Below are 23,832 nucleotides of genomic sequence, written 5' to 3'. Positions count from 1 at the left end.
ATGGATATGTGCAATATAAAAGCAGTGCCATGATGGGCCGACTTTTATTTATAATGAAGTGATGCCACTTCCTTGCACAACTTCAGAGGGCACCATTCTTATAAATGCTGATGGCCCATGAGAAAGAATATTTAATGAAAAAAGATCAGGATGGGCTCTTTGGGTCTTCAGGCTAGATAAACTTCAAAGGTAAGCGTTTTGAAATTGAGAAAGTTTCAGTTGGGGCTGGTTTTTCAATAAAAACATTTCATTTTTTCTACTGAAACACCGGCGGGAAAAGACAACCTTTGGAAAACTGACAAGGAGGAAAACGCGTCTCCTTAGTTTGCTAACTACCGGACACCGTGGAAAGTCCACGCTGGGATGGCTGCGGTGCCTTCTGGGAGTTGTAGTGCACCTCTTGTCTTTGGTGCCGAGGTCTGGGTCTCGCGAGACTCCGTTTCCCGGCATGCCGCGCGCCAAGGCCGCCGGCGGGACTGGAGTTGCCGCGCTGGCTGTGAGAGAGTGACCCTGTCAGCGTAGGTTCCTGTGGTGGAAATGGCCTCGTTCGTGACGGAAGTTTTGGCACACTCGGGGAGGCTGGAGAAGGAGGATCTGTGCACTCGGATCAGCCGCCTGACCCAGCGGGTGGAGGAGATAAAGGTGAAGGCGGGGCAGCCGTGGGCTGACTGCAAAGGGACGGAGGGAGGAGTGGGGCCAAGCGCAGCCACAGTGGGTGCGAACAACTAGGTGTGGGAGCTGAGTGGGAGGAATGAGAAGTGGGAGGGTTGGGAAGTATGTGTGCGGGGGAGGGAGCTCTGAGGAGAGCCCATACGAGGGTTGGGGGCTGAGGAGGCGAGGAAGCTCGGACGGCGGGGAGGAAGAGGTGGTGGCTGGGGTAGTGTTGGGGAGTGGGGTTAGGTTGGGGAGGGATAGGCTAGGGAGACCAGGGCGAAGCTCGAGGAGTCCAACAGAGCAGGGGAGATGGGACTAGAAGCCCGGGGTATCTAGAGAGGGAGCCTAGGAGCGGGACAGAAATGAGGGCAGGATGCCTCCACCCCTCATCGGTGTGTGTTTATATCCTCCAGCCACTCCTCTGTATGCTTTGTGGAATAGCTTCGGGAGGGTTGTACCTTTCTCCCCTCTGAAATATTTGTCATTATAACCCATGAGTATTTTTTAAAACTCTCTTCTCCACCCCTAGGCCCTTTAGGCTTTGCTGTGTTGTAAAGCACGGGGAATGGCTCGTCTGCTCTCCCGAGACTGATAACAAAAACAAAAGGCACATAGCCACAAGCAGTTTCACTTAGTACTGCTGCTTAACCCTGCCAGATTTTCCCACGTCTTCGTTGCTTTCATTTAAAAAGATGTGTAACCATGTAGTCTGGACTTAAGGGAGCAAGTTTGGCACTGTACCGTAAAGGCACAAACACGGTCTTATTTTTACCAAAGTGATTTCCTAAATGTTAAGGCATTTGGCATCTTTTCTTGAATATGGCTTTAGGATTTTTCATTACCTTTTATCTGATGGAAGGAGGACAGACTGTTAAGCTACTTTAGCAGGGCCCTCAAGCCTTCTCCCTGTTCTGGGCCTAATTTTCCTTTCAGTAATTTTCCCAACTTGAGTCTTCCGACAATTGAGAATTCCTTTCTGTACTCCAAGCAAGCCCACTTTTTTCTAGTTCACAGATTTGGCTTCTGTTGCCATCTCTCCCTCTTTTACCTGTTAGTGATTCTACTCATATTTCAAGTCCCATTTCAAATGTAGTTTCCTGCATGAAAAATATCTCCATTTTCTCTCACACAGTGGTACTCTCTTTCATTTATGCTCCTGGAGGACATTAACTCTGTTGCTATCTTACGTTTCTGTATTCCGATTACTTAAATGTATACAGCCTTTCCTACCTAAAAGAAGAGTTTCTTTGTAGGCAGGCATAATTTATTCTTGTGTCTTTCAAAGCATTGGAGTTTAGTGCAAAGTATTCATCAATTTTTTTATTAAATTAATTTGCATTAAAGGAGATAATGGGACTCAGATCAACTTAGGGTTTTAAGATTAGACCTTACAATTCTATAAGCAATAAAATAGAAATTCATAAATTGATGCAGGGATACAGATTATGGGTTTAACTTATCCATTTACTTTTTTTTTCTGTTAGATATATGGTTTAAAATTAGTGGCTATAGTCTGAGCTGATATGGTTCAAAATGAGAACTTCTGGCTCCACCTTTCTCTTTTCCAGTACACCTCTTGGGCACTGTTGGGATTTGGTAATCATTGTCTTCTTGCACCTTAGTAATGTTATGGGACTTTTAATGGTGGGAGAAATGTGGTTTTCAAAGAAACCTATTGACTTGGAGGGAAGGTGAATGGATGTGGGTAATTGGCAAGAAGGCACTAACGTGGAAGATACCTAAGAGAAGATGAGCTACATATTTTAACAGAGTTCTTACTCAGTGTAATTTTTCTATCTTATTTAATAGGGTGAGGTGTGCAGTATGATCAGCAAGAAGTACAGTGAATTCTTGCCTAGCATGCAAAGTGCACAGGACCTGGTTACCCAAGTGGATAAGCTGTCTGATGACATTGACCTGCTGAAATCCAGGATAGAGAGTGAGGTAAGAATAGTTTGTAAGGTAGGTTTATAGGGAGGCAGTTCATCTTCCTTATTCCTAAGACAATTCAGTTTTATACAGCTTTTAAAGGCCTCACTCTCCTTATTGTTGAATGGAAGTTGAATTAGAAGATTTTAGTGGGACTTCCAATTTTAAAATACAAATATTTTGGAGTTCCCATCGTGGCTCAGCGGAAACAAATGACTAGCATCCATGAAGACACAGGTTCGATCCCTGGCCTCGCTCAGTGGGTTAAGGATCCAACGTTGCCATGAGCTGTGGTGTAGGTTGCAGATGTGGCTTGGGTCTAGTGTCACTGTGGCTGTGGCATAGGCCAGTGGCTACAGTTCTGATTACACCTAGCCTGGGAACCTCCATATGCCATGTGTGCAGCCCTTAAAAAAAAAAAAAAAAAAAAACCCACACAAATATTTTCTGAAACTATAATTTGAAAAATTTCTTTTTTATGGTAAATTTTTAAAAGCTATAATAATAATATGTTATATTTTGATAGCACTTTATAAATTAAAAAAATAGTCTCAGGGGTGTTCTCTTGTGGTGCAGCTGGTTAAGGATCTGACGTTGTCATTGCAGCGGCTTGGGTCACTGTTTTTTTTTTTTTTTAGGTCCACACCTGTGGCATATGGAGGTTCCCAGGCTAGGGGTTGAATCACAGCTATAGCTGTCCGCCTACACCACAGCTCACAGCAATTTCAGATCCTTAACCCACTGAGCGAGGCCAGGGATCGAAACCCGCAACCTCATGGTTCCTAGTTGGATTCGTTTCCACTGTACCACGACGGGAACTCTGGGTCACTGCTGTGACACAGATTTGAGCCCTGGCCTGAGAACTTCCACATGCCAGGGGCACAGTCAAAAAAAAAGTCTCAGGAGTTTATTGTCTTCATTACAAAATAAAAACAGATGAAGCATAGACGTGAATCATTTGGCCTTTTCTCATGTCAACTCTTACTTTGAAATGCTTGTATCTCTTAGTAGCCAGCATTCTCTATAGCTGCAGCTGGCCTCAACACATTAAAGCCTTAGCACAATCTTTGTCTTTTGGCCTTCTTCTGGAAAATTGGCTCAGTTCACCAATCACAACTATTCTACTTCTTATCATAAAACTGCTTTCCCCCTGGACCTGCAGAGAATCCCTGCCTGTCTTATTCTGTGTTACTTTGTGGAGCTAGTACTTGCTATACTTCTTATGGAAAGTCTGGTGAGTTTTAAAGAATGTTTACCACATTTGCCAGAGTGCTGTCATCACAAAGAAGTAAGCCAGTCTGGAAACAGAAATATCCACTTTATAATTAAAATATTTTTCACATATATTATCTCACCCAGATTTTTCCCTTGCAGTTTCCTTTTAGGAAAAATAGGCACTTGAAAAAAAAAATCAAGCTAATATTAGGTTTCAATAAAGTCTAATCTTAGGCGTCTTCCTTATCTTTTTCTAAATTGCACTCAGGGTGCATTGATATAAAAAATCGGGATATTGAGTTATTCTCAAGGTTTTCAAGGAAAGACACTGAGTCTCCTCTATGTGATAGTTACTAAAGAAGGAGAGTGGGAGTTCCCATCGTGGTTCAGTGGTTTAATCCAACTAGAAACCATGAGGTTGCGGGTTCAATCCCTGGCCTTGCTCAGTGGGTTAAGGATCCAGCGTTTCTGTGAGCTGTGATGTAGGTCGCAGATGCGGCTCGGATCTTGCGTTGCTGTGGCTCTGGCATAGGCTGGTGGCTACAGCTCCTATTCAGCCCCTAGCCTGGGAACCTCCATATGCTGTGGGAACAGCCCAAGAAAATGGCAAAAAGACAAAAAAAAAAAAAGAAAGAAAGTGAACAGATGTGTTTTTAAAAGTTCTCTGTAAAGCTTGATTCACAAGAGGGGAAACCACTAGCTACCTAGAAAATCTATTTAACAGTGAGTTTACCAGTCATTCTGGTTAGTGGGTTTTTCTGTTTTGTTTTTGTTTTGGCCCACACTTATAGCCTACAGAAGTTCTCTGGCCAGGGATCAAACCCGATCCACAGCAGTGACAATGCTGATTACACAACCACTAGGTCACCAGGGAACTCCAAGGGTTAGAGGTTTATAATAAAAATAAATCCATTATTCTACAACTCTGGCACAGTTCAGATAATATTTTCAAAGAGTACTTGTCAGCCAAATGAGTCAATAGTGGAATCTTAGACTGTGGTATTAGAAAAGAAGTATATGGAACAAGAGAGTAATGGGTTCTTTGTACTTTTAGCCAGCCAGATTATGGCTGGTGGAATTCATTCAGTTCTGGTTGTTGTATATTGAAAGATGACTGGTCTCTGAGAAGGTCCAGGCCTGAACACTGCCATCTTAGTAACCGTGAAGAAACTGAGGGTGTTTAGCCTTAGTGAGAAACACTTTCAATGTTTGAATATTTCAGTATTCAAATATTCGAATGTATGACTATTTGAAAGATTCAAATATATGGCTAAAGAAAGGGAATTAGATTCAGTAAGTATTGGAGTTCCTATTGTGACTCAGTGGTAATGAACCCATTTAGTATCCATGAGGACACAGGTTTGATCCCTGGCCTCACTCAGGGGGTTAAGGATCCAGCACTGCTGTGAGCTGTGGTGTAGGTCACAGACATGGCTTGCATATGGCATTGCTGTGGCTGTGGCGTAGGCCAGCAGCTGTAGCTCTGATTTGACCCCTAGCCTGGGAACTTCCATATGATGTGGGTACAGCCCTAAAAAGACCAAAAAAAAAAAAAAAATTCAGTAAGTGGACATTGTGAAGGGGTTATTCAGTCATTTCATTTATTTATTTATTTATTTATTTATTTATTTATTTATTTATGCCATACCCATGGCATATGAAAGTTCCTGGGCCAGGGATCAAAACCATGCCATAGCAGCAACCCAGGCTGCTGCAGTGACAGTGCCTAATCCTTGACTGCTGTGCCACAAGGGAATTCCACATCTGATATATTTATTGACCATCTACAAGGTGCCAGATACTGTTGTAGTTGGTTAGCTAGACAGATTTTTAGTTCAGAATATGAATCTCATGCCTGCTATAGATAAGTGGAATAAGGTGATACACACTAAATAGGAATAATGCAGTTAAAGAGAGGAGATGTAGCCAAGGATGGCTTCTTGTAGGAAGTAGTGTCGAAATCCAAATCTGGAGTGATAGATAATTAAGCAGAAGAGGAAGGAGGAATGTTGAGGTAGGTATAGGGGACAGCATGGTAGAGACATGGAGGTAATGGAGAGAGATCATTTGGGAGAGAGCTGAAAGTATCCACATGACAAATGTTTAGAGAGTGTGATGGAAAGGGACATGAGATGAGATTAAAGAGGTAGTCAAGGACCCTGGGTATCAGTTTAAGTAGTAAGGATGTTATCTGGACCGCCCTGTAGAAGCCATGAAGGAATTTAAGCAGGAGAGTGACATCACATTTGAATTTTAGGAATACCATTCTGCATGCAGTTTGAAGAAAGGACTTGAGGGAAAAGAGACTGGGAAATGAGAAGGCAGTTGAAGCATTAGGAGGCAGTTAAAGTAATCAGGCAAGACAGGATGGTGACCTGCTCCGTAGTCATTGGGGGTGGAGAAAAGTGGATGAGTCCTAGTGACTTTCAAAGGTATAGGATCTTTGGCATTTGTTGATGTGGGGACTGAAAGATTTAGTACGGTCTGTGTCAAGAACTGCGAGTGGATCTGAGATTTTAACCTACTTGAAGTCAGCAAATAGCCTGCCTGTTTAATGGGTGCTATTAGAAGGCTTGAGCTCCTTGAGTAAGAGATGAAGGACAGTTTATTACTTGCAGTGGTAGCCAGGCCCCATTTTCTACAGGGCGGTCAGTATGCAGTGGGCTGCATGATAGAACTCTTGAGCTTAGGGAACTCAAGCCTCTTCTAATGGGAAGTAAGCGTGCCAGTTTTCTGCTATGGAGGGAAATACCATCTCTATTTTTCAAGCTATTTACTAAACAAACATTTTTGAAAAGACAGTCCAGAACAAAAGACAGTCAATTGCTTCACTTGCAAGATAGTGCAGAAATGTGAAAGACCCCTAAAGAATTGTCTTCCAGTGGTCTGTAGAGGAGCGGAATTGGCAACCCCTGTGACTTGTTAGACGTGGAGACTCTCAGTCCCCATCCCAGACCTGCTGAATCAGAATCTGCCCTTTAATCAGATTCACCAAGCAATATGTATGTTTGTTATAGTCTGAGAAGCACTGCTCCAGGATTCTGTTATTGTTTGCATGGTCAAAGTTGGTTCCTCCCTGTGTCCAGTTATATCTGGAGGTTAAAAGCAAGTAGAGGGCAGAGGAGACACATGAGTTTTCTTAAGACTTGGACTTAGAAATGATATATATCACTTCTGCTTATGTTCCATTGGTGGGATCTTAAACACCTGGTCACACCCAACTGTGAGGGATGCTAGAACATGTAGTCTAGCTGGGTAGCCATGTGCTGTTACTGTGGGAGAGTGGGAGAATGGTTTTTAGAGGACAGTTTGCACATCACGCTATCTTTATACACATTCAGAAGTTAGGAAAATGATGTAGACTTGAGATAGCCACACTTAGAAATTGAAGCTATGGGAGTGGATGAGATTGCCCCAAGAAAATATATAGAGCAGTCTAGGCACTGTTGATATTTGGGGCTGGATATTCTGTGGTGTTATCCTATACATTGTAGGATGTTTAGCAGTATTTCTGGCCTCTACTCACTGGATGCCAAAAGCATGTCCTTACTTGTGACAAGCCAAAATGTCTCTATTTTTTTAATTAAAGTTTTTTAATATATTTATTTTCATTAAAGTATAGTTGATTTACAGTGTTGTGCTAATTTCTGCCGTACAGCAAAGTGACCCAGTTATACACATGTTTACATTCTTTTTTTTTTTGTCTTTTTGCCTTTTCTAGGGCTGCTCCCACAGCGTATGGAGGTTTCCAGGCTAGGGGTCTCATCGACACTGTAGCTGCTGACCTACACCATGGCTCATGGCAATGCCGGGTCCTTAACCCACTGAGCAAGGCCAGGGATCGAACCTGCAACCTCATGGTTCCTAGTCAGGAACCACGCTGCGCCATGACGGGAACTCCTATACATTCTTTTTTTGAAAAATATTCTTTTCCATTATGGTTTATCCCAGGAGATTGGATATAGTTCCCTGTGTTATATAATAGGACCTTGTTGTTTATCCATTCTAAATGTAAAAAAAAAAAGTGGAACGCTTCACAAGGTTGTGTGTCATCCATAAGCAGGGGTCATTCTAATCTTCTCTATATCATTACAATATTTAGTATATGTGTTATGGAAGGGAGCACCCAAAATGTCCCTAGACATTGCTGAATGTCCCTGGATGGGGGTGGGACAAAAATGTTTATATTTTTGAGAACCATTGGTTCACAGTAAAAAGAAGAAAAGGGAGAAAGGAGTATTAGTCTGTGTGAAGTGATCAGAGGGAAAATGAAGCTCCTAAAAGAGAATGAAAAGGAATGGCCAAAGATCCAGGAGGAAAATGAGTAGGAGTTGGTATCTTAGAACTAAGGGAGGGAAAGTAACATTGTACTGATGAATGGTTAAGTGCTCCTGATATGTGCTTTGGATTTAACAATAAGGATTTGATTGATGTTTTTGGCACCAGTTGTTTTGAGATAGTTGGGACAGAACTAACAGTAGATGGAATAGTAGGGACAGCAATCAGATCATGTGAGTTATAGAGAGAGTGAGAGGTGAGGGAGTACAGACAGTGAGTATGGATCAGGCTTGCAAGAAGCTTGTTTGTGAGAGGGAAAAGAGAAATAAAGTAGCTACTGAAAAATAGGGCAATTGTTGAAGTAGAAGGGGGGAGCCATGCTCTAACAGATGTTTAGTAAATACATAATTCATGAATGAAGAATGAATTAGGGAGAGGTGAAAGAGGAGAGAGGAAATCATTGCAAAGTCCCTGAAGTGGTGAGACAGAATGGGAGGTGAACTCTCACTCAACATAAGAAATTCTCTCTATTAGTTATAACTGTTCGTCTTGGTGTGAGGATACCCTTCTAATAATCTAGGTCGGTTAGCTCTCTAATGGGAGATAATTGCTTAAACTAAGAATAGATGGTGGTACAAGGACATGATGTTGATGGGAGTGAGTATTCCTGCATAGGATAGGGGTTTGGCCTAATTGGACCATTTAAAGTCTCTTCCTACTACATTTTTTTATTTTTATTTTTTTTGGCTGCTACCAAGTGGTGGTAGCATGTGGAAGTTCCCGGGCCAGGGATCGAACCTGGGCCACAGCAGTAACTTGAGCCACAGCAGTGACAATGCCAGATCCTTAACCATTAGGCCACCAGGGAACTCCTGCATTTAAAAATTGTTATTCCAGTTTTAATCAGTATTTAAATTTCATCATGAATTGTATTTACTTAATAAAGCTTATTGATTACAACAAATGTTTTATTTCTTAGGTATAATATAGCTTAAAAGTATTTGTCTTTGATGTGTGACTTAGGTCCGACGCGATCTTCATGTATCAACTGCTGAATTTACAGATTTGAAGCAACAGTTGGAAAGAGACTCAGTAGTCCTGAGTTTGCTTAAACAGCTACAAGAGGTCAGTAAATTCAAACTTTAGTGTTTTGATGGTAGGAAAGTTATTTTTTTCCCAGATGGTCTTGTTTTTAAATGTGTACTCCCTGATTATATGGCGTTTTTTTTCGTTTTTTAAAAACAAACAAACAAACAAACAGTCTTGAAATAATAGGATGTACAAAATGAAATACCTAATAACTATACTTATCTCTTCAGTTTTCTACTGCTATTGAAGAATATAATTGTGCATTGGCAGAGAAGAAGTATGTTACTGCTGCTCAGCGTCTAGAAGAGGTATTAAATACTTTCTCCAAAGCATGAGCAATTAGTACTATTCTTGTTTTAAGTATATTTTGTGTTCCATGTATTCCTTATCATTATACAAATATGTTCTGATTGCCCAGAGTCCAGATGGAATGTGTAACAATGATTCCATTTCACTACCAGGCACAGAAATGCTTGAAGTTATTAAAATCAAGAAAATGCTTTGATTTAAAAATATTGAAATCTCTCAGCATGGAGCTTACAATACAGAAACAGAATATACTTTATCATCTTGGAGAAGAGTGGCAGAAGCTGATTGTATGGAAGTTCCCACCATCAAAAGGTGCTGCTGACCTCAGGTGGACTGCTTTGCTTAATCTGCCTGAACCAGTTTGGCCTCTGAGTATATTTCCAATACTTTGTATTGGTAGATGAGAAGATTTATTCATCTCCCAAATCTATATTGAGTTCTCATATTAAGCAAAATGCTTATTAGGACCAAAATGCTTGTTATTCACCTTGCATTTCTGTTTCTGTCCCTTTTACTAGGAAGCAGCAGAGAAGAGGGAAGGTGATTGGGAGGTGATGAGGTTGTGGTAGAGGAGGTGGTAGCATTTTAAGACCACACACAGTTTTCACTGCATTGTAGGATATGCCCGTTCCCAAAGCCCTATTCCCAGCGGTTTTACCTTTTGTAGAGAGCTTAAAGAATTTGTTCAACCATTCTTGCTAAGGAAAGAAGACGGGGAATCAGTGGGGCAGGAGTTTGTCCCAGTTTTTTTGTCTTTGGGGAAAAATGGTGCCCAAACCATGAGGTTTGCATTCTTTGCATGATGAAGAAATAGGATAACTCTGTCCCTGGCTTTTACTTATACTGCTTGGCCCTCAGCCCCTCTGCCCACCTCTGGATGTGAGCCCTCTTTGTCTTATTTACACAAAGTGAAACCTCTGATGGTGTATGTGAAGGATATGCCATTAAACCTGGTATGTTTTCCAACATTTAATCTTGCAATTTAGTCTATTTCAGGGGAACCTCTCAGTCCCCACTTGCTCCCTTTCCCATATCCACTTTGGCCTTCAAATTCATTTTATATGTATATGTGTACATAGACACATTCACGCACTCAATATATGTATGTGTGTACATAGACACACACACACACACACACACACACACCCCTCTCTCTATGTATTTTAGGCATTTTGAAGGGAGTAATCTACAAAATTTTAGGTTCTATTTCCAAGCACACTATAAAATTAAGAGAGGATGGCAGGTGTTTGTTGTAACACACCTTTCCTGTTAAACTTGTTTGGCAGGCTGTTCTCTTTAATTAGAAGAGGAGGTCTTAATTGGAACCAGGATCTCATTTTTTGTCTTCATTCAGTCATTCAATACGTATTTAATAAACAGTTATTGTAGGCACCTCATCTTACTTTTGCACTCAATTTGATTCTTTTAACATACCCCAAAAAAAGTCATTTCCTGTTTTAAAGTGATGCCAAGGACATGTATGTTGTAATTAATCTCTGGTTGCATTAGAAGTGTATTAGAGTAAAACCACATGTTTAGGACTCAGTAGACAGTGGCCTCTCAGGGATAGAAATGGGAGCATCTTGTATTGCTGAGACAGCTGATATTTTTTCCCTTTTTCTTAGATATCAGCAACTTGGAATCTTGCCTACAAACAGAACTTCATTTATGCACTGAAGAGCCTCAGAAAGAAGAGAAGACCCCCATGTCACCAATCAGTTCTGTCCTTTTGGCATTTTCTCTTCTTGGGGAGCTAAATACCAAGCTTAAATCATTTGGTAAGTCATACCACTTTGTTTCATTTACGTGAAATTTCAGAAAGCCCAGTGTTAAGGAAATGACGGAGAAAATTATCCAGTATTCTCTGAATAAATATGAATGATGGATCATAGGGTTTGGCCTCATGATTTATCAAGTGGAATTGTTATAGATATTACCCTTTTTGTTAAGGGCTTAGATCTTTTCCTTTTTTCTTTTCTTTTTTTTTTTTTTAAAAAGACCCTAGCTATTGATACTTGATTTTTTGAATAAGTAAAAGCCTGTAGACAATCTGAGAATCAGTGGGAAAACTGACGATTCATAATAGTTGTTGGGTAATGTCATGATATATGTATTTTTATTATTAGGCTCAAAGACCTTAAAATTCTTCTAGTGATTTTTGATGAGTGTTCATATAATTTTCAGGTCAGATGCTGCTGAAGTACATCCTTAGGCCTCTGGCATCTTGCCCTTCCCTTTTTGCTGTGATAGAGAGCCAGCCTAACGTCATTATCATTCGCTTTGAATCTGTGATGACTGATTTGGAACATCCTTCACCATCTGAAGTTTTTGCAAAGATCAGACTGGTACTGGAAGTGGTCCAGAAACAACTTCTAGGTATGTATCCCCAAGCAGTGCTTTCATATTTTAGAAAAGTCAGTATGGTTTTTCACAGTAAATATTATTTTAAAGTGGATAAAAATGCCAACAATCTGAGTAAGTGGAGGGTTGGAGGTAAGTAAATTATGTCATAGGAACAAACTGGTTACTTTTTTATTTCCTTCTCTGCCCTGTATTGACAAGTAAGGTCATCAGTGGTACCCCAGATTCTGTGTTTGTAGTATTTAGTTGCATTTTAGGATGCATTTCTCTCACTATACTTCTAGTAACATATTTTGAGACTCTTGCTTTAGTTAAAGGAGAAGCATAAATGAATATTTCAATGGGAAAATGCCTGTCAACCTAGTTGATATAAATAAACTAGGTTTAACATAAGAAATGAATTTCATTCTAGCCTACTGGTAGATTTGTATTCATCCTTGAAATAGCCAGTTTCTGTGTTCCTTGAATCATTTTTTGGCTGTCATACTATTAGAAGTAAAATTCCTTCTGGTGTTTTATTATAATACTGTTGTTCTTAGTCTATTTGACTTAGCTTCTTTTTGCCTTTCTCAGTTGTCTTATTGGATAGTGAAATTAAGCATTCTTGCTGTGGAGAAAATAAAAAGGAAATGCTGCTATTGTTTATATGCCTTCTTGGCAGTCATATATAGTTTATTTATATGTAAATAGCTTATATATAAAGCAAGGCATTCTTTCTAGTTTTGGCAGCAGAGAATAAAAAATTTTAAGACTTGCATAAATTGCAAAAATTCAGGGTAGTTTTTTCCTTGCTCTTTCACTTAGGGAGATAATACAATCTTATTTTTGTTAAATATAAAAAAATAGTAAGCAAAGTATCCAAGAATTAGAAGGAATTAGAGGGGTGATTCAGTCTAAATCTCTGACACTTGAGTCTGCTCTTGTAACACTCTCATCATCTGGTCATATAACCAGCCTGAGCACCTTTAGTGAGAGGGAACTTACTTCCTCTTGAGGCATTTCATTCTACCTCTGGGCAACTCTGAGTATTATGAAGTTTGTTTGCTTGTTTTTTCTTTAAGTTTTATTTCCTTTCCGTTTTAGATACTATTGCCAAAAATGCCTATTTTGGAAATTAAATCTTTAGAATAGTTGTTTAAAAAACGTGTTCAAGAAGTTCCCATCGTGGCTCAGTGGTTGACGAATCCGACTAGGAACCATGAGGTTGTGGGTTCGATCCCTGGCCTTGCTCAGTGGGTTAAGGCTCCGGTGTTGCCATGAGCTGTGGTAGGTTGCAGACGTGGCGTGGATCCCTCATTGCTGTAGCTCTGGCATAGGCCGGCGGTTACAGCTCCAATTCGACCCCTAGCCTGGGAACCTCCATATGCTGCAGAAGCGGCCCAAGAAAATGGCAGAAAGACAAAACAAACAAACAAACATGTTCAAAATGTATTGCCCTGTACGTCTGCATTATTGATGCTATTTCTATTGTGTGGAGCTATATAGAAGGTCTAATTCTTACTACCCAAGATGAGTTTTCAAATTCTTTATGGTAGCTATTATTATGTTCCCTATCTTATTAATTTAAACATGCTTAGTTTTTTTTTTTTTTTAATGAAATAGTTTTAAGTTCCTCCTATCTTCAGTGATCTTATTTGAATATATTCCATTGCCTCTATAGTCCTCTTATTAAAGTATGATGTACAAAACAGAACAAAGTGTTCTAGGTATAGTCTGAACTAATTCAGAATAGTATGGGTGCATTCATGCCCTCCTTCTCATTCATGCCTCTGTTGGTCTAGCCAAAGGCTATTACTACCCAGTTAACTCATTGAGTTAATCCTATGTCATACTCAGTGCAAACTGCTACTTTCTCATCTTGTGCTTGACTTCAACTTTTTGGAATAAACATTAGTCTTTGTTTAAAAAAAATTTTTTTTGGCTGCACCCAGTGTATGCAAAAGTTCTGGGCCTGGGGATTGAACCCATGCCACAACTGTGACCCAAGCAGAGGCAGACAGTGCGGATCCTTAACCCACTGTGCCACCAAGGGAACCCCTATTAAAATTTATTTGATCAAATTTTCCAGTATGTTTACTATCCTTTTTACTTCATGTTGAATGCATAATTGATAACCATGCTTTCTTATAGTTTAATCTAAGTCAGTGATGGTACTGTTACCTAGGATAAGGCCGTAGAGGATGCTCTGGGGAAGTCTAGTAAAAACTTCTTTTCAGTTGACATTGGTCCATTAAGTACTCAACCTGTTGTTTTATCTGTAGGTTTTCTTAGTGCCTAGGATATTCAGAGTAGAAGATTGCTCAGTTAAGTGTTCCTAGATGCTCTTCTAATCTCTTAATATCCTTTATTCAACATTCCCTTCCTTCATCTTCTTGACCTAAATATAACACAAGGGTCATATTTTGCATCCTTAGTTGGAATCATCTATTTTCTTTGAATTTTAGTTATTCTGAAACTTCATAAAGGTTTTTGCCTTTTCTCTTATGTTTGTCTTTGGGTATATGCTCTTTTCTTTTTTTTCTCCCAAGTTTTCATTGCTGCTAAGCATCACTGTACCAACAGCAAAAGAGCTTTTAAAAGAGGAGAAAAAAATTCTCTTGGAAATAATTTGGTAAAATATATTAAAAGTCTTAAAATGTTAGTATTCTTTAAATCGAAGTTTCAATTTATAAGAATTTTCCTTGAAGACGTAATCTTAAAATAAAACCATTTCTACATAAGGATGTTCATCATAATGTTGCTTATAATATTGAAATTCTGGAAAGTAATGAAATCTTGAGAAACAGGGAAATGACTAAGTAAATTATATGCTATATAGTAGACTACTTTGCTAAACTGTGTTATACTTTATTGATTTTTTTAAAGTAATGATTAATTTTGAAACTAATTGCTTCTAAGAAGCCAGCAATAAGCATTTACTAAAAGATTAAAAACTTTATCTCCATTAGAGTCAGATTTAAGTCAGAAATGCATATTGTCATAAATATTCGTTAACATTGTTTTAGGGGTTATGTCTGATGCAAAGAAGAGAAAATAACTATAGATAATAAAATAAAGGGAAGAAATTACCTTTACTTGTAAATTATATAATTGTATACCTAAAAGAACCAAAGCCTCTATTAAAACTTTTGCAATTAGTAAAACTTTACTAAGTTATCTAGATATAAATCTATAAAAATCAGCTTCTTATAAGAAAAATGCAAATCAAAACTACCATGAGATACCACCTCACACCAGTCAGAATGGCCATCATTAATAAATCCACAAATAACAAGTGCTGGAGGGGGTGTGGAGAAAAGGGAACCCTCCTGCACTGTTGGTGGGAATGTAAACTCGTACAGCCACTATGGAGAACAGTTTGGAGATACCTTAGAAATCTATACATAGAACTTCCCTTTGACCCCGCACTCCCACTCTTGGGCATCTATCCGGACAAAACTCTACTTAAAAGAGACACATGCACCCTCATGTTCACTGCAGCACTATTCACAATAGCCAGGACATGGAAACAACCCAAATGTCCATCGACAGATGATTGGATTCGGAAGAGGTGGTATATATACACAATGGAATACTACTCAGCTATAAAAAAGAATGACATAATGCCATTTGCAGCAACATGGATGGAACTAGAGAATCTCATACTGAGTGAAATGAGCCAGAAAGACAAAGACAAATACCATATGATATCACTTATAACTGGAATCTAATATCCAGCACAAATGAACATCTCCTCAGAAAAGAAAATCATGGACTTGGAGAAAAGACTTGTGGCTGCCTGATGGGAGGGGGAGGGAGTAGGAGGGATCAGGAGCTTGGGCTTATCAGACACAACTTAGAATAGATTTACAAGGAGATCCTGCTGAATAGCATTGAGAACTTTGTCTAGATACTCATGTTGCAACAGAACAAAGGGTGGGGAAAAAAATGTAATTGTAATGTATACATGTAAGGATAACTTGATCCCTTTGCTGTACAGTGGGAAAATTTTAAAAAAATGTAAAAAAAAAAATCAAACTACCAATATTTAGAATGAAGCTAAAATAAAGGAAGCAATTAAATAAAAAAAATCAGCTTGTCACTAAACTAGCAATGGTCAGTTATAAATTAAACTATAAAGATATCTTTTTTATAATGGCAACAAAATCTGAAATTCTTAAAGATAAATTTAATGAGAATGGGATGAATACACATAAAGGCAAGAGAGGGCATAAAGTAAAAACCCAAATAAAGGGGAAGCTGTTGTGGATTAGAAGACAGTCTGAAAAAATTGTCAGCTCATTCCAGAATAACATAGACAATGAATACATTTTCCAATCAGATTCTTATTTTATATTTTTTAGGCCAGACAAACTCTAGAGCTTACATCAAAAAATACATTTGTGAGACTTTCTAATAAAGATTTGAGAACATTAGTTGGAGAATTTTATAATTAAAACTGTGTTCTTGGCATAAGATCAGTGGAATGAAGTAGAGTCAAAAATAAGTGAAAATTTACCATTTGATCAAAGTCACATTTCAGCTTAGTGGGACAGAGTTTATTAAATAGCAGTGCTAGCAAAATTAGCTATATAGAATAACACAAAGCTAGGTTCCTGCTTCATACTTTATACAGAAATAAGTTTCATTCTTGCTGGTGGAGGGTTTGAGACATTATGAAAATTACCAAAGTGTGCCACAGAAATAGGAAATGAGCAAATACTGTTGGAAAAATTGAACTGGCTGGCTTGATGCAGGGTTGCCACAAACTTTCAATTTGTAAAAAGCAGAGTATCTATGAAGTACAGTAAAGCAGTGTACAATAAAAGAAATGTTTCAGGTGAGTTAAAGTCTTATGTGCAAAAAATAAAACAATAAAAATATTAGAAGAAAATTTAGGCGAAGACTCGAATAGTCTCAGGAAGCTCAGACTGCGTAAAGGATATGGTTGACAAATTTAACTACATATAAATGTTAAATTTCTTTAAAAAAAATTTTTTTTAGAGCCACACCCATGGCATCTGGAAGTTCCCAGGCTAGGGGTCGAATTGGAGCTGCACCCGCCAACCTACACCACAGCCACAGCAACGCAGCTCACATATCCGAGCCTCGTCTGTGACTGACATGAGATCTGCCTGATTACATCCGCCCCACGTCTGTCATCTACATCACCCCATGGCAACACCAGATCCTCAACCCACCAAGCGAGGCCAGGGATTGAACCTGCACCCTCATGAATACTAGTCGGGTTCGTTAACCACTGAGCTACGACGGGAACTCTATAAATATTAAATTCTATATGGCAGATGATACCATAAGCAAAGTTAAAGGATAATAATATACTGGGAGAAAATATTTGCAATACATTTGACAAGGAGTTAATATATTTTTTCCAAAAAAAAAGAGAACATAATAATAGAAAAAGGACAAAAACTAGTTAGGCAATTTATGGAAGAAAAGGTACAAATTGTTAATCAACATAAAAATACATATTGCTTAATCTCTCTAACAGTGGAATGCAATGGAATGGAAAGGTAGAACTTTCCATCCTTGGGGTTGATGAAATTCAAAGATCTATGTAAGAGAAAATGGAAGGAAATGGAAGTTAGAGAAAGAGAAAATGGTAGGAAAATGGAAGTTAGTTTGCTTCATTGCTTTTGTGAGTGTTTTCTAGAAAGTAATCTGAAGCTATATAGTTAAGCTAAGTATGCATCCCTTTGACCCAGGTATCCTACTTTTTAATTCCTTATAGAAGTATTTGCATGTGTGAATACCATATATATTTGCATACTGGAATGTGCATCATTTGAAGAATGGTTGTGTAACTTATAGTTGAGCCATATTGTGAGATATTATGCAGCTATTGAAAAGAAATGAAGGGACTTCCCATCTTGGCTCAACAGTTAATGAATGCAACTAGTATCCTTGAGGATGCAGGTTTGATCCCTGGCCTCATGAAGTAGGTTGGGGATCTGATGTTGCTGTGAGTTGTGGTGTAGGTTGCAGATGCGACTTGGATCTCACATTGCTGTGGCCGTGGTATTGGCCTGCAGCTCTGGCTCTGGCTGGACCCCTAGCCTGGGAACCTCCGTATGCTGCTGGTGTGGCCATAAAAAGACAAAAAAACCAAAACCAAACAAACAAAAAAAACCAAGAAGAAATGAAATAGAGCTAGGTATATTGACCTCAGAGATGGCCGTAATCCATCTGTCTTTTGGGCCATACCCTTGGCATGTGGAAGTCCTGGGCCAGGGATCAAATCTAAGCCACAGCAGCGACCCAAGCCACAGCAGTGACAATGCTGGATTTGTAGGGAACTCCCGTGATGTATTTTTAAGAGATTTAAAAATTAGGTGTACAAGCAAAAGCACGAGCCCATTTTTGGAAAAAAGGAGTGTTATATGAATATTGTATTAGTATGCTAGGGCTGCCATAACAGAATACCACAGATTGTGTGGCTTAAACAACTAAAATTTAATTTCTCACAGTTTTGGTGGCTGGAAGTTCAAGATCAAGGTGTTAGTGGATTTGGTTTTTTCCTGTGCCCTGTCTCATTGCCTTGTAGACAACCTGCACACTGTCCTCACATGGCCTTGCCTGTGTACATGCTCATCCTTGCTGTCTCTTTGTTTTCTTATAAGGACGCTGGTCATAGTGGATTAGGGCTCCACCCTTATGACTTCTTTAAAGGTGACCTCTGGCTCCAAATGCAGTCACATTGGGGCTAGGGCTTCAACATATGAACTGTGGGGACACAATTCAGTCCATATCAAGTGTCTGTGTGTGTGTTTGTGTATGTGTTTGAGTGTGTGCTGTGTTTGTGTGTCTGTGTGTATGTATTATTACTACAAGGGAGGAAGAATACAGACCAAAGTTTTAACACTGGTCACTTGGACAAGAGAGAGAGAGAGAGAGCGAGAAGCTCGAGGGTGTGGAGAGGGGTAATTTGGCTCTTTCTTTATAAATGCTAGTGGTGTTGGGTTTGTTACAACAAGCACTTTGCTGTGAATGATTTCCTAGAAAGTATAAATTACTAAAATTTACCAAGAGGTAAAGACTCTGAACATACAGATAGTTGTAGAGGAAATTTGAAACATTGTTAAAGACTTGCCACTAAAAAGGCCACCATCAGGCATCTATGGTTTATTGCTAAATTCTAGGTGCTCTTCAAATTCTAGACAATCCCTTTGTTTTCTTTTGGTCCGTAGAAAAAAGATGGATGTGCACTAATTAATTTTTAAAGAATCAGCATAGATTTAATACCAAAATGTACACACAGAGAAAACAGAATGATTTTACCAAGTCATTTAATGGTTAGCCAAAAGTTACAAGTTCAGATCTCATTAAAATCACATTTTTTTGGATTAGACATTAAACTGTGATTTCAGGTGACTAATTTTGTCAATTCTTTTTTGAGAGGAAACTTAATTCCCTATAGTATGTTTGCTGAAAATTTCTCTTGATATTATCTGCTTTATTATCTTAAATATTTCTTTTGTTCAGCAAGCAAGGTTTTGCTTTGCAGCTGCCATTCATTATAAAATTTGTGACATATTTTCTTCCAGTCTGTTTTTTGCCTTTGCTGTTCCACCTGTTCTACTAGCTTCTGCATCTTTACTTGATTTTGCATCAGTAGTGTGTGTACCTTGGTTTTAAATTTAAAAGTCTATTATAGTTAATTTTCTGTAACTAGAAAAATAGTCATAATTTTAAAAAAGTTTCAATTTAACTACATTTCACAGTTGTCACTGTTAATTTGTGCTGTATGCATAAAATATTTGAATAAACACACTACAGAAGTTACATTGGTGCAGAGGGGAAAAAAAGTCCTTTGAACTGATGAATCTGTTTATACTGACCAGATTGGTAATGTGTTTATATGTTAAGTATGTAACTAGAAATGTCATATGTGCCTGTTGTGAGCACTACAGTACAACATAACAGCTTTGTGATGTGATGGTTAAGGTGAGATGTAGTCTTAACCAGTGCAACAAAATTGTGTTTAACAGGAAAGTATTTTATGCTTTCGTTCTCTTTTTTTTTTAATTTAAAATCTTTATTCAGAAAATGTACAGAGGTCCCATGTACCCTTCACCCAGTTAGCATCTTGTGTAACCATAGTATAGTATCAAAACCAGGGGATTGACTTTGGCACAATTCAGAGCTGATTCGGATTTCTCCAGTTTTACTTGAACTTGTGTGTGTGTGTGTGTGTGTGTGTGTGTGAATGGTTCTGTGCAATTTTAGCACATGTGTAGGTTCATGTAACTAGCACCACAAAGCTCACTAGTGCTACCCATATAACCACACACCTTTCCTTCTATTTTTAAACTTAAAAAAAAAAAAAAAAATTTGAGTTCCTCAGTCACACCAGCCACATTTCAAGAGCTCAGTATCAAAATGTGGCTGGTTCCTATCATATCGAATAGTACAGGCCTAGACTTCAGATATTGTAAGGTATCTCAAGGCTTTGAGGTAATACGGTCACTTTCTTTTAAGATTCTCATGTGTTATTTAATTAATTAATGGTATATTCTAAATGTAACACCCTCAAAATGTGTTGGAAAAAAGCCACTATAAAATATACAGTAGAACGGATATTGAAATATTCTGTCTGATAGACTAGTTATTAGGCTATAATGTAAAGTGTTTATTGATATTTAGGATAAACACTCAGATCCTATGCAGTGATGAAAAACGTATGTTTATTCGCTATTGAATAATTGAGATTTTATTGTAAACTGGTTTCAACTTGGTATGCAGAACTTCTCAGTGCTTGTCATATAATCAGATCTGTAGGTTAGCAATAGATGATTATAATGTAGATGGCTTAATACCTTATTGTTATAGAGAACAGGCAGTCATACAGTGCAGACAATTCATCTGAGCAGTGCAAATTAAATAATAATTGTGTGTCATGCTTTTCCCATGCATGCAGTTGAGATAGCTGTAGAATTATCTGTGCTGCTTTCTTCCATATCATCTTAAAGAATTCTAGAAAACTGGGGACTTTGAGAATATGTTCAAACTGTGAATGGTTTCTTGTTTAAAACTTTTTCTTTTGAAATCAGATTTGCCTCTTGATGCTGACCTAGAAAATGAAAAAACATCTAAGATCATATTGGCTGAGATGCTTGGTGACATGATCTGGGAGGACTTATCTGAGTGCCTCATTAAAAATTGTTTGGTTTATTCTATCCCAACAAACAGCAGCAAATTACAGCAATATGAAGAGGTAAGAGCAGAGGTATCACAGAAGGTTTGAAGAGACCATAGGTACCTGTTGGTGTCATTCGTTTACCTTGGAGATCTTGTTTAGTGACATCTTTAAAAAATTTATAAATAACGTGTGGACTCGAGTTCCCTATAACTTCATTTTTCTTCTGGCTTTTTCCCTTTTGATTGGGGAAGTATATTTTCTTATTAAATATGTTTTCTTTAGTAAGACACCTTTGAAGAACAATTGTTTTTATATTTGTGTCAGCTATATGCAACACTTTACTTTTTGGCTTCTTTTTAGTGTTTCCTCATACACTAAAATAAATACAGTAGTCCCCTCCTTATCTTTGGGGATGAGTTCCAAGACCCCCAGTGATACTGAAAATGCTCCTCCTTTTCTAGCTTTTCTAAGGCTAGAAAAATGTGTGATATTTTTATACCTAGTAATTGATGGTCTGTTCCAAAACTTAAATGACCAGCTGGTACTTGTTCTTTTCTGTACATTGGATTTGAAATTTTAATGTGGAAATGGAATTTATGTATGTATATATATATGTTTTTTCCTTGCACTTCTTTCTCAGATCATACAATCCACTGAAGAATTTGAAAATGCCCTAAAGGAGATGAGGTTTTTAAAAGGAAATACAACTGATTTGCTGAAATATGCACGAAACATCAATTCTCATTTTGCTAACAAGAAGTGTCAGGATGTGATTGTGGCAGCTAGAAACCTAATGACCTCTGAAATTCACAACACTGTGAAGGTACTGGGGTTATAGTGTATTGCACTGTATTAGGAAGCAGCTCATTTCTGAGATGATTGTGGTAGAGTAGAAGAGCATGTGACAGTTGCTGAGTTCACTGAGTTGAGTTATTAATCTTCTTATACATTAGTTTTCTCATCTTTAATGTGGCCCTAATATCTGCCTCTTTCATAGGGTATTGTGAGGCCCAGATAAGATAATACATATAAAAGGATTGTATAAATTGTTGTTGAAATCAGACAGTATGTCAACCTACAAATTTTTCTCAACTTATCACTTAAGATTTTAGTACACAATTTTGTGACAGGTATTGTTATATCCAGATATCATATCCTATTAGTGGAATTGTTGATTTCATCTCTTAGACTGATAGAGGCACTAATTTTAAAATTAATAAAACAAAAATATGTAATCTGTGTAGGGTATGAGCAGTTATCAGCAAAGTCAGTACCTAATTAATATGCATTGCGAGTAATTTAGTCCTTTGACCTTAGATAATTCTGTGTATTTTTTTTTCTGGTTTCTTTTTTTTTTATTATTATCTTACATAGCAAATATAAGGTATTACTTAAAGCAAGAAACAGACTAAAGTAGTTCCTTATTGATAGAAAATTCCTCAGCCATTTTTCTTCTTCCTCCTTCCTTTCTGCTACCACCCATTTCCCTCGGGGGCACCATGTTATTGTGTCCACTTTAGCAAATTATTTAGTTAGCCGTTGGAAGTGCACACGTATTTTTGATGTAAGCTTGGTTGCTAACGGAGCTGAAATGCACTCAGTACTGGCCACTGGGCTGCAGATTTTTTTACGTAAATATCACTTGTCACTTTTTTTGGGCCCCATCTGTATGTAACATGTGGATGTTCTCAAACCAGGGATCAAACTTGCACCATAGCTGTGACTTGAGCCACATCAGTGACAGTGCTGACTCCTTAACCTCTTCAGCTACCAGGGAAGTTCTGCTTATATCACTCTTTTGCCTAAAATTCAGTGGCTTCCCATCCAATTGAGAGAAAGACCCAGTAGCTGTCAAGTAGCCTGCAAGGCCATATGTGATCTGTCCCCTTACTGCCTCTCTGACTCCATCAGCTGTTGCATTCTTCTTCAGTCTCTGCTCCAGGCACTCTGACTCATTGCTGTTCCCTGAATTTTCCAGGCCTACTTGCCTGCAGAACTTTTGAGTCTCTTTTTCCTCTGCTTTGAATAGTTCTGCAGATACCTACATGACTTGCTCCCTTTCCTGACTACTGTTTTTAAAATTGTGACCTCCCCATTGCTTTAATTTTCTTCATATCACTTACCAGTGAATATTTTCTGTATGAATTATTGTTCCTCCCCTTGGGCAGGTTTTTTTTCTTCCTATTTGTTTTTGTTTCTTTACTCTTTTGTTCACTGTTGTATCTGGAGCATCAAGAAAATACCTGGTGCATACTCCTACGCGCTTAGTTCTCAGTAAACATTTGGTAAATGAATTAATGTATATCCCATTAGCTCTGTCATAACTCCTTGTTATAAATAGCAAATATAAATTATTACTAGATTGCTCTGTGACTCTGATAACTTTGTTGGATCTCATTTCTTTTTCTGTAACATGGCAGAATTGAACTAGATCAACTAATTCTGACATTCTCTAAGAGTGTACTTTCCTTCGAGTACCCGAATTCTAATGATGTAGCTTCCTCTAGATTAGTTTCTCAGCAGTGCCACTGTTGACACTTGGGGCCAGATAATTCTTTGCCTGGGGTGGGGAGTGTCCTGTAGGATGTTTTAGTAGCATCCCAAATTCTACTCACTAGATGTGGGTTATACCTCTCCCAGTTATGCCATTTGTTTTCTCATTTAAACATCACAAAAGCCTTATAAAGTAGACAGTATTATACCATTTTACAGATTAGAAAGGCAGGTCTGGTTACTTAAACATTTTTATTAGACTGGCATGAACGTTTCCTATTGGAAATTTTTTGTAGAGGTCCAGTCTTCACAGAGCAGAGCTGCACTTCTTGCAGTGCGAGTAGGGAACCCGCTGCTTCCACCCA

General features: G+C 38.4%; 1 protein-coding gene and 1 non-coding gene across 2 annotated transcripts in view; one reads left to right on the top strand and one right to left on the bottom strand.

Moving 5' to 3' along the window:
- Positions 1–455: 455 nt before the first annotated feature.
- ZW10 (zw10 kinetochore protein) overlaps positions 456–23,832 on the top strand; it is a 40,147-nt gene continuing 16,770 nt past the window's right edge. Inside the window, exons 1-9 of the mRNA XM_047752684.1 lie at positions 456–642; positions 2,464–2,598; positions 9,100–9,201; positions 9,396–9,473; positions 9,627–9,786; positions 11,100–11,252; positions 11,659–11,850; positions 20,886–21,049; positions 21,615–21,797. Of these exons, the coding sequence (XP_047608640.1) occupies positions 538–642; positions 2,464–2,598; positions 9,100–9,201; positions 9,396–9,473; positions 9,627–9,786; positions 11,100–11,252; positions 11,659–11,850; positions 20,886–21,049; positions 21,615–21,797 (1,272 nt within the window). The 5' untranslated portion in view covers positions 456–537. The remainder of the gene's footprint in view (positions 643–2,463; positions 2,599–9,099; positions 9,202–9,395; positions 9,474–9,626; positions 9,787–11,099; positions 11,253–11,658; positions 11,851–20,885; positions 21,050–21,614; positions 21,798–23,832) is intronic.
- On the bottom strand, positions 7,817–7,924 carry LOC125112330 (U6 spliceosomal RNA). The gene has a single exon (XR_007131123.1). It is a non-coding gene; the product is annotated as a U6 spliceosomal RNA (small nuclear RNA).

Source organism: Phacochoerus africanus, chromosome 11 (assembly GCF_016906955.1).
Source record: "Phacochoerus africanus isolate WHEZ1 chromosome 11, ROS_Pafr_v1, whole genome shotgun sequence".
Taxonomy (NCBI): domain Eukaryota; kingdom Metazoa; phylum Chordata; class Mammalia; order Artiodactyla; family Suidae; genus Phacochoerus; species Phacochoerus africanus.
This window is presented reverse-complemented; position numbering and strand designations above follow the sequence as displayed.